The following is an 11,135-nucleotide window of genomic DNA, read 5'->3' as shown; positions in this document are numbered from 1 at the left end:
CATATAATATAATAAATGCATAAACAAAAAAACTAAAAATAAAATGTTTTTTATTCAAGGGTATAAAATCTACTTTAAGGAAACAGTAATGCTGTTGATGCTAATAAATTTACTTTAAGTTATTACACAATTTTTACAAATCTTTATATTTCAAGAAGTTTGTTAGTAATAATTTCAAACTAGTCAAAAACTAATTATGTTTTTGTTTTGAACTTGCTTTGTTCTTTACTTATTGAAGGAAACAATTTAAACTTTTGTTTTTCTATTTTAAACGTTTGTAATTGTTCTGGAACTATCTGCGAGAGTCTCATTGCAACCGATTATTTTGAGCCAGCTTTTGAATTTTGTACATTAGTTTACATTATAACTTTCCTCGAAAATTGGTCAAAAATAAAATTTTTTAGCTGATTGAAAATTTTATGACAATATCAAGTTTTAAGCAATATTTACTAGGATTTTAATTTTTAGTAGGCCAAAAATAAATTTCTGTTTTTGGAGTTTTTTTTTGAAAAATAAGACAATTATCACTATGGATCATAATCATGTAGTGACGATAACCACTGGTAAGCGTGCGCAAGGAGACTACTCTATATATAGCCGCAATATTCGAAGTCAGCAAAGAATAGTCCGATCCGATATACCAAATTTTAGAATCTTAATATATTGAGTTAACAAAACTACATGTTCATATATAAGCAAAAAAACAGGGTCAATATGTCTAAATTTCCTCAAAAGTTATCCAATATCATTCCAGGTTGAATTTGCTTAAATTTCGTTGCACGAGGCCAAATCAATTGGTTTCGCGGCGGTCAATGTCACTGACCAGTGGGAACTGGAACTACACTAAGCAAAATATTCTCGAACTTGGTTAACAATTCAATAAAAATGCCATTGACTTATGCTGAAACTTTGATATTTTACCACAACAGGATCCCAAAAGTTTAAAAGTAGCTCAATCACACTTATTAAAGATGTTTTATTATTTAATTAGCTTGATTTTAATATCAAATTTAAAAAATACAAATGCTATAATTGAAATTGTAGAAAGAAGTTAATCTAAGCCCAATGCTGTTATTAATTTCCCTTTCTGTGGTATGAGATTAGGGTATTTCGTTTACATAATATCATCAATCATTGTATAATCTTTAATGATTGATGGCGGAGACGACTACTGCACAAATCCCTTAATAGGGTCTCGATTTTTTAGTCGATTGGTTAGGTCAGTGTCTCAATTTGAGCAACAAAGCGTATCCAATCCGCTTTATTATAAACGAAACAAACAAACAATTTGCTGTGGAGCCTAATGAAAGGATTAGGTATTGCAAGTGTTTTCTCAGTTTGACAAAGAAGAAAACTTTTTGCCGAGGGTGAATAAATATTTGTGGCCAAAAAAAAATTTATATATATCACAACTCGACAATGGCATTTTTTCTTGAATTAAGTGTTTCCATTGTCTGGTGGCTTTGCTTCGCTCAGGGTTGCCAGGCTGTTGACAGAGCTTTAAACGGGGTTATCTCCAACTGATCCACAATCTCTTGACCTATGACCTTTTATAAGAGTCTTTTGTTCTGGTTTGTCGCCGATAAAAAATGGATTTATCATGCAAGTTGATTTGAACTTTTACTGCATAGTTTTTGATTTTTATAAACATTTTCTAAAAAACCTTATAAAAACCTATAGTCCCAATATTGATCCCCATTAAAATACAGTCAATACCTTTTCGGGTGTAACTTAACATTTTTTAAATATATATTTATAAAATATTAAGTTTTTCAACTAAATTATTATATATATATTGAAGTTTTTTTTTTAATTATTAGAAACTATAGGTAAATGCTTATATTATGATACGAACTTTCGGATTATAAAAGTTCAACGGTCGACTATATAGTACAGCTCCTTACTTGTTCTGATATAAGAGCAGGTCGTTGGTTAATTCGATAATGACACCCCCATAATTCCCAGACACACGCAAAGCGCATTGCGAAATGAGAAATGAAATGGAATAGAAGCACGCTACAATCTCCCCCAGAATCCGCACATCTGATTTAGTTTCCACCCACTCAGTTTTCGTGGGATCGCCGTCATGTTTGGATCGCTGCTGTTGGGGATTGCGACGCTGCTGGGTCTGATCTACGCCTTCCTGGTGTCCAACTTTGGCCACTGGCGGCGGCGCGGGGTCCTGGAGCCCCGGGTCCTTCCCCTCCTGGGCTCCTTTCCCAGTATGGTATGGCCACGCCAGCACTTCACCATGGACATGCGCGATATCTACATGTGGGTATTGTGATTTCTCCAATATCGTATTATATAGAAAAAATCAGGGAGCGTAACGATTATAAATAATGCAAGAATTTTAGAATGTACATATATCCTTCGAATTCGTCAAAACATTTGCAATTAATTGGCATTCACAGCTAAAAAAATTGATTTTTGTCCAATTTTCGCAAAAATTATGATGTAACACCTTAAAAAAATGCGAATTAAAAAAATGGTTCTTTTGAAACCATTTGTGGATTCATTAGCTAGACAATCAATCAATTTTTTAGCTGTGCATATTATTTTGGCCAAGTAACAACAAAAGAAAAGCTTAAAACTACAAAAAACAGTTTGTTTTTTTTTTTTGTAATTTCTGATAAACATTGCTCGAAATTGTCAAACCTTGTCGAAACCGTCATAAAACTCTTGACAAAATTTTTAAAAATTATTAAAAAAAAATTTTTTTAGGCAGTACCGGGATACGCACAGCTATGTGGGTTGCTTCCTACTGCGTGCACCCAAGCTGCTTGTTTTGGAGCCACGCCTCGTAAACGAGATATTTGTGAGCGCGTTCAGCCACTTTGAGGACAACGACGCCTCCAAGATGGTGGACATCGCCAAGGACCGCCTGGTGGCCCTCAATCCATTTGTGCTCGAGGGCGATGAGTGGCGCCGCCAGCGGGCGATCTTCTCCACGCTGCTGACCAACGGTCGCATCCGCACCACCCACGCCATCATGCAGCGCGTCTGTCGGGATCTGTGCGAATTCATCGCCAAACAGTCGGTGGATGAGCTGGATGTCATTGATGTAGGTATCTCAAATGCACCAAAGCACAATAAATCTATCATTTACTTCCGAGATTAATGATTTGATTTCTGAGATTAATTGGCATTGTTTAAGATCCATATTCGTCTAGAAGCGATTAACTGAATTTTAATGGTGCACTGATAAACAAAAGTCTTCGTAAATTCATGTATTGCGTACCCAATTTAAATATTGTTTGCTTCTATTTCATACCACTTTAATATTTAAATAGTTTCGGAAGAGATTTAAAATCTAAAAAATTAAATTTAAGTTTAAACCACCCTAAACGTTAATACAATGAAAATAAAGCAAATAGAACCCATTATTTTCCACATTAAAATATTCTAGTATTAAAATATTTATTTAAATATGCATTGTAATGGATATTAAGAGTTTTTTTTAATTTAAATATGCGATATGAAATTTTAAATTCAATAGACAGATATTTATTTTACTAATCAATTTTTTTGTTAGTGACTCGATAACTAAATTTCGGTTTTATTGGTTATTTTAAGGTGCATTTTTGAAACAACATAACGAACCCATATAACATGTTCCGGAAAGTTGAGAAACGTTCTATTGCCAGCAAAATGAGTTATAAATGACTGAAATGAATTTTAAACTCGACATACCAAAAAAAAATAGACATGAAAACATGCTAAACAATTTGTAATTGTTTGTAATTTGTTACTTTAAAAATTTACAAAATTGAATCAGCAAAAAAATTCTTAATCAGGGATTTTAAATCTTCATGATTGGAACAAAAATTGAAATTTTATAAACTAGGGAGTGTTTACCAATTTGCTGATTTGATGTCCCTAATTTTTACAGCTCGGCCTGAGGTTTACTGGCGAATCCCTGTTCGATTGTGTGCTGGGTATCCAGGCGCGTACATTTAGCGATAATCCACTGCCGGTTGTCCGTCAAAACCAGGAGATGTCCGCGGAAAATAAGGGATTGGCCATTGCCGGTGCCGTCGGTGGCCTCTTCCCAAATCTTCCGCGCCGTCTGCGGCCCAAGATATTTCCCCGGTCCTACGATCGCTTCTTCGGCAACCTAATCAGCGAGGCACTGCGTCTGCGAAGGTCCAAACACCAGGAGCGGAACGACTTCATCAACCACCTGCTCGAGCTGCAAAGGGACCTCCATCTCAGCGAGGAGGACATGGCCTCGCATGCCATGACCTTCATGTTCGACGGCATGGACACCACCTCCAACAGCATTGCCCACTGTCTGCTGCTCGTAAGTTGATGGGAACAACTTTATAAGGAAAGGGGTTTTCCAAAACTAATCGATGTTTGCTTTAAGTTCGATCGAAACATTAAAATCGCCCGTTTTTATTTTCTTTCCTTGACTCAACTCAAAATTATTTGCGCATTCCCATTTCTAATTTAAAGTTTCATCTGATTTTTGCTCAAAATGTTTTAGCTCTTGCCTGATTTTTGTGATTTTACAAATAACCTAACATTATCTTGACAGTCAAAATCTTCAACTGAAGTACCAAAAACTTTTTATTGAGGGATCAAACTATTTCAAAACTTAAAAATATCTAAATAACTAAAATATATATATTCATAAATGGCATTTTAGAAAAAATCGACATTTTTGTTATGACATTTTTCTGTTCCGAGTGCCTTAACCATAGAAAAAGTTTAAAGATAAACGTAGCAAATTTGTTGTTTATTTTGGAAAACATTTTAACGCTTTAATTTTATTTATATATTTTTTTTAGAAAACATTTTATGTATGTATCTGTGTGTGCAACACCTTTTTATTAACATACTTCTTTTAGATAACAAGAGCCATGTTATTAGTTTTTTAAAGAGAAAAACCAGTTGCGTATAAGCTAAATGTAATTTTTGATTGCCCCCAAATATAGTTATAAATTGTATCATATTTCGTCTTCCAGCTCGGTCGCAATCCGGACTGCCAGCAACGTTTGTTGGAGGAACTCGAGGAGGTCAATCCTGGCGGGGATCTGCCGGATCTGGACGCGTTGATAGACCTGCCCTATTTGAGTGCCTGTTTTAATGGTGGGTGGTATATATATACATAGATATGTTACTTTCAAGGCCTTAAATACCTTTGAATATCTTTCCCCAGAGAGCTTGCGCATTTATCCAGCTGGCGGTTGGGCCTCGAAGACCTGCACGAAGGAGTACGAATTGCGGGGTAGTCACCATTCGGTGCCGCTCAAATTGCGACCCGGTGACAATGTGATGGTGCCCATTTACGCCCTGCACAACGATCCAAATTTTTATCCGGAACCGGACGTATTTCGGCCTGAAAGGTTTCTGGACGGCGGATTGAAGAGCTTCAAGCAGCAGGGCGTTTTCCTGGGCTTCGGCAACGGACCGCGACAGTGTGTGGGCATGCGGTTGGGATTGGCCCTGGCCAAAGCCGCTCTGGCGGCCATTGTCCAGAAATTCGAGATCCTGGTCAGTCCTCGCACCCGCCACGGCACCGAAATAGATCCCGCCATCTTCGTGGGTGTCCACAGGGGCGGCATTTGGCTGGAGTTCGTCCCACGATAGATCTAAACAGGAAAGTCCAAATAGAAAGAAGTATTATATCTGGGAATCCATCTGGGAAATAAAATAGGTCTCGTCTAAACAAAAATATAAGTCGATAGGGTTAAAACTAAGAAAAGGGTACAAGTTTCAGCTTTGTTGGAACATAAAAATATTGGTCTATAGCTTTTAAAGGAAAGCAAGGAAAGCAATTATATCTCATGGATATTAAAAAAATTATATTATTTTAAAAACATATAGCACAATTAGTTTATCTCAAATCCAAATTTTAAAAACCAATATCAGAACTGAGCAAAAAAAGTCCAAATAGAAAGAATTATTTAGTCTAGGTAACTATTTGCGGAATAACTGAAGTCTCTTATGGTCATAAATATACCCAAAATTATCTGTAACACAATGAGGCTTAGAACTGGTAAAAAGGGTAAAAAAAGTTCCCATACTTTTACCTTTGGTGGAAAAGCCAAGATCGGAAATGACTCTAAAGCCCAATTGGTAAAAGTATTAAGTCTAGTGATCCATCTGGGAAATTACAGAAGTCTCTTCTAACCAAAAGATATTTTCAATAGCTTACAAGAAATAAAAAGACATTTAAAAGTAATATTTCAAGCAATACCTTATACAGCAATAGCAAATTTTCAACCATAACTTCAAGATCATAGAAATCTTAGCAATTAGTTTATTTAAAATACAAATTATAAAAGTTGAAATCAAAATATGCATATTAAAATATGATCAAACAAAAAACGTGGTTACTATTTGATTTATATTCTTTACTTGTTTTTTTAAGAAGTTGAATTTAGTATTAAGTTACATGTTTTAAAATTCAAATCAAAGTCTACATTATTGTTTTTTTTTTTATGCAGGGCTGTCCCGACAACTTTTCAATGATTTCATTGTAAGCATCGTTGGCTCAATAAAAATTAGAGTGGGTCATCGTTTTTGTTAGGCTCAGGGTTTAGCTGCATTTAAATGGGAATTATGTCATCGAGCGGTGTCCAAACACTGATGTATACATCAATAAGGCAATAAATGCATTCAAATTATTTACACTTAAAAAAATATAAAATATAAATTCATAAATACCTTAACTATTTTATAGCGTTAGTACTCTGTTTCTCAATCACAAGTATACGCCAAAAGAAATTAAAAAAATTCAATCTTGCCTTAGCAGCTTACTTTCGGATCACCTCTTGAAAACTAACCATCAGAATAATGTAAAAAATTAAATTAAAAGATAATATTTGATATTAACAATATGATCTAGTTTCATTAATGGACAGCCTTAGATATTTGGTATAAAGTGAGGTGAGTTTAAATTTCATTAGGTAATAATACTAATCAGAAAATAAGACGTGTAGGCCCTAAATCCGGCCTGGCCTTTCACTGTCCGCCTCTTACTCAGAGCGGAAGCAAACAAATAGAAAACCCGTCAAAACCCACTGTCCGAAACCCCAATAAAAAGCACCGCGAAGGTCACGCGTTGGGAGAGAGTGTGAGGAGGGAAAGACACGCCTTTGGGATGGTTAATCACAGAGCAGAGACATCGCCGCGATCATCGTCATCATAGAGATGCCCGCTTAGCTATGATATTTCACTTTAATAAATTATTTCAATAATTTCTTTTAATAAACAGTTGCTTTAGAACTGATATAAAGCCTACCAAAGCATTGATGAGAGCTATGTTAAAAGGCTAGTTAAAAGTCTAGCAAAAAGCCTAGCTAAAAGTCTAGCTAAGAGACTACCTAAAAGACTAGCTAAATTTCTAGCATAAAGTCTAGCTAAAATCGCGAAAGAAGATAGCTAAATTCAATACTTTTAGACTGGTTAAAATCCTAAGCCTAGCTAAAACTCTTGACATAACAAAGGACACAGCTAAATGCCTAAATAAAAAATGTAGCCTAAAAAGATTGATTTTTGTCAATGCATATGACTTTCAGTTCATCAACAAAATACCATATAATTGCACAGCCATCTCTGATAGATGTTAGCAATCCCCAGAGCAAGCGCCCCAATCAACAAATTAAACAGTCAAATTATTTACATATTTTACGTAAGTATTAATTTATTAGGTAAGAAATTCGAATCGCTTAAATCGGTTGTTATTGCATGCAAATGAATTGATTTCGAATGCGATTGGTACAGTGGTAAATGCATGCGAAATGAGGCAATAAAAACGGGCATATGTGTGTATTTAGAAAAAAAAAAAGTAAGTAAACGCTGTGGATGATGAAATTAACAACTAATCAGTGCCGGGGAGGTGACCTTGGGCCGTAGCCCCCCCAAATTGACCCGCCGTTCTTCTTCTAGAGGCTTGCAACGGGATAAAGGCGCAGCGGTTTGGATGCCTGACGCACAATTCGCGATCTGGGACGAGCTGGTGGCAAGTAGCCATTGTTGGCTGCCACATTCTGCGGCTGCAGGCGCAATGGCTGCTGCACATCATCGTAGATCTTGACGGTCTGGACATGGCTCTCGGCGCCACTGTGCGCATTCTGGGTGACCACCTTGACCACCTGATGACGTCCCTGCGGCTGCTCGTTGGTTGCCCCCAGAATCTTGATGGTTTTCACGCCCGCCTGATCGAGTATTTCGAGGACCTTGAAGGTCCGTGGGGTGGCATGCGGCTTCACGATCTGTACAGTGCGCACTCGCGAACTGCCACGAAGCGAGGGTGGTGCGAGCACAGGTGCCGTTGCCGCCATGGCCACATTCACCGCCACTTGGACATCACGTGGCATGAACTTCTGCAGCGATTGTTGTGCCTTCAAGTTCAGCGTGGGTATGGCTTGCAGTTTCTGGCTCTGCACCACTCGGTGGTAATGGTGGTGCAGGTGGTGCTGTTGTTGCTGCTGCTGTTGCTGCTGTTGTGGCTGATGTTGCTGGCGGGGCAGCACATTGCTCACATAGGCTGGGGCATAGAAACGTGGTCGCTTCGATTGCTCACGGTACATGGGCGCCACTTCGATGATCTGTTGCTGTTGCACTTGGTGATGCTGCACCTGCTGATGTTGTTGCTGCTGCTGGTGATGGTGGATGTGCTGGTGTTGCTGGCGTACGCTCACTGGCTGCGCATAGCGGGCGAAGGGCTGCACGGTGTTCATGTAGCTGCGCAGCGAGTGGATGTGGGTCACCTGGGTGGGGGAGGGAGCTGGCAGGGAAATGGCAATGGGAGCGGGTCCGGTCACATGAATGGGAGCGGGAGCTGGAGCGGCCACGCGAACTGGAGCTGGAGCTGGAGCTGCAACACGAACTGGAGCTGGAGCAGGAGCTGCAACACGAAGCGGAGCAGCAACATGGATAGGAGCTGGAGCTGCAACATGAACAGGAGCAGGAGCAGGAGCTGGAGCTGGTGGCAGATAGCCAGAAGCCCTGTATTGCTGCTGCTGTTGCTGCTGGTAAGAGCCAGATGTTGCTGTTGCCTGCACAACAGGAGCAACAGGAGCTGGAGCTGGAGCAGCCAATGGGGCAGGAGCTGGAATGGAAACGTGTGAAACTGGAGATGGGGAAGCAGATGCTGGTGGCAGGTAACCAGGGGCGTTGAAATGTTGCTGGTAGCTACCAGCAGTAGATGTTGCCAGGGTGCTTTGGATAGCCAGAGGATGCTGCTGTTGCTGCGACTTGGGACGGCCATAGACAATGTCAGCGGATTGCTGTTGCTGGGCCACCTGCAACTGCGACTGAACAACGACCTGTTGCTGTTGTTGTTGCTGTTGCAGGAGCAACTGCTGCTCTTGTTGCTGCTTCAGCAATTTCGTTTGGGTCTGCAGACTGTGCAGCTCGGCAATGGCTGCCTCGGCATTATCGGGCTTGACAAAGTCGTAGCCATCGGGAAGGGCGGCAGGATTGCTAACAGTTGCTTGCGTGGGTGCAGCATAAACCTGTTGTTGCTGTTGTTGCTGTTGCTGCTGTGGTTGCTGTGGTTGCTGCTGCTGCTGGTAGGTGATCTGGCCTTGCACTTGGGGACGTGGCTCATCGTAGCCAGGTGGCAGATAGCCAGGAGCACGGTACTCGCCGGCAAGTTGCTGCACCGCAGCAACACTCTGTGTGGTGGCCACATTTTGGGCCGATGCCACACTCTGCGAGGTGGCAACACTCTGGGTCAGCGATAGAGGCAGCTGATCGGGATTGGAGTACTCATAGCCAGGTGGCAGATAGCCAGGAGCCTGATATTCCTGACCCTGATCCTGTACAGCAATCTGCTGCTGTTGTTGCTGTTGCTGCTGTTGCACTTCCTGTACCTGAACCTGCTGCACTTGCTGTTGCACTTGCTGTTGCACCTGATGTTGCCCCTGCTGTTGCACTTGCTGTTGCACCTGTTGCTGTTGCACTTGCTGCTGTTGCTGGGGTGGCAGATAGTTGGGTGCTTGGTACTCGGCTTGGCTGGTGGGTGTCTGAACGGCAGCGGTGATGGTGGTCGTGCTGCTCACGGGTGGCAGATAGGTTGGTCCCTGGAAAACCTTCTGTTGCTGCGGGTAGCTGATGGGCGTGGCCTGGTAATTGGACACTGGCTGGGCAACTTCCTCGGCGCCAGTGGGTGCCAGATATCCGGGCGCTTTGTAGTTCTGTTGGCTATATTGCTGTTGCACTTGTTGCTGTTGCTGCTGCTGCACCACTTGCTGTTGCTGTTGCTGCACCACTTGCTGTTGCTGCTGCTGCACCACTTGCTGTTGCTGCTGCTGCAACACTTGATGTTGCTGCTGCTGCACCACTTGATGTTGCTGTTGCTGCACCACTTGCTGTTGCTGCTGCTGCACCACTTGATGTTGCTGCTGTTGAATCAAAGGTTGTTGCTGGTGGATCACCTGCTGCTGCTGGACAATGGGCGTGGCAGCAGTGGGTGGCAGATAAGCCTGTCCACTGTAGCCCGCAGATGATGAAACCGTTGCCTTTTGCTGGAAATCATGCTGATAGCTTGAAGGGAAGGGCACGGAAAGTGGAGCAGCAGCAACTGGAGCTGCAACTGCAACTGGAGCTGGAGCTGGAGCTGAGGTTGGAGCATCGGCAAAGTTGAGGAAGGACAAGTCGAGGCTGTCATCATGACTTGAGGCACTTGAGCCACTTGAACTCTGACCCTGAGCCTGAGCCTGGGGCGGCAGATAGGCGGGGCCCTTGCCCGCGAAATGATTGTGCACCTCGAAGATCTGATAGCCGGAATTGCCGTAGTTACTCTCCTGGAAGCCACTGCCCGTCTTGTAGTATTGCTCCTTGGTGATCAGCGACTGTTGTTGCTGCTGCTGCTGTTGCTGTTGTCGCAGCTTGAGCGATATATCCGCTTGGGTTAATCCACATAGCGCACAGATGGTGAGCGCAATAAGGGCGCCAAAGAACTTTAACCGAGAACGGGAAAAAAACACACAATTTTTTGAGTCACAATAAAAAAAATAGATGCTTGTCAAATTATATCACTGATAAATGTTTGGGTATATGCGAGTATCCTTGGCTTAATGGTAATCCTTAGCCTTGAGTAAACGCAATCTGCTTACATTCATCTTCACAGTGGTCGTGCTTGAGCCCTCGATGTCCAACCGATCAATGATGCCCCC

General features: G+C 41.3%; 2 protein-coding genes across 2 annotated transcripts; one reads left to right on the top strand and one right to left on the bottom strand.

The window, feature by feature from the left end:
• The first annotated feature begins 2,062 nt into the window (after positions 1-2,062).
• LOC108148184 (probable cytochrome P450 28c1) lies at positions 2,063-6,760 on the top strand. The gene is made up of 5 exons (XM_017275089.2): positions 2,063-2,274; positions 2,725-3,064; positions 3,893-4,303; positions 4,971-5,094; positions 5,165-6,760. Exons 1-5 carry the CDS (start codon positions 2,087-2,089, stop codon positions 5,593-5,595), a joined length of 1,494 nt encoding a protein of 497 aa, XP_017130578.1. The 5' UTR covers positions 2,063-2,086; the 3' UTR covers positions 5,596-6,760.
• Positions 6,761-7,628: 868 nt separating this feature from the next.
• On the bottom strand, positions 7,629-11,135 carry LOC108148183 (mediator of RNA polymerase II transcription subunit 15). Its single transcript, XM_017275088.2, has 2 exons — positions 11,076-11,135; positions 7,629-10,919 (listed from the first exon to the last, which is right to left on the bottom strand). The coding sequence occupies exons 1-2, from the start codon at positions 11,079-11,081 to the stop codon at positions 7,896-7,898; spliced, it is 3,030 nt and encodes a 1,009-aa protein (XP_017130577.1). The 5' UTR covers positions 11,082-11,135; the 3' UTR covers positions 7,629-7,895.

Source organism: Drosophila elegans, unplaced genomic scaffold (genome assembly GCF_018152505.1).
Source record: "Drosophila elegans isolate 14027-0461.03 unplaced genomic scaffold, ASM1815250v1 contig_149, whole genome shotgun sequence".
NCBI lineage: Eukaryota > Metazoa > Arthropoda > Insecta > Diptera > Drosophilidae > Drosophila > Drosophila elegans.
Note: the sequence above shows the minus strand (reverse complement) of the source record. Positions and strands in the feature narration are given on the sequence as shown.

Coding starts and splice junctions, on each gene's coding strand:
- LOC108148184 (XM_017275089.2), top strand. CDS start 2,087: ATGTTTGGATCGCTGCTGTTGGGGATTGCGACGCTGCTGGGTCTGATC. Junction 4,304..4,970: donor TTGCCCACTGTCTGCTGCTC/GTAAGTTGATGG, acceptor TTCGTCTTCCAG/CTCGGTCGCAATCCGGACTG. Junction 5,095..5,164: donor TTTGAGTGCCTGTTTTAATG/GTGGGTGGTATA, acceptor ATCTTTCCCCAG/AGAGCTTGCGCATTTATCCA.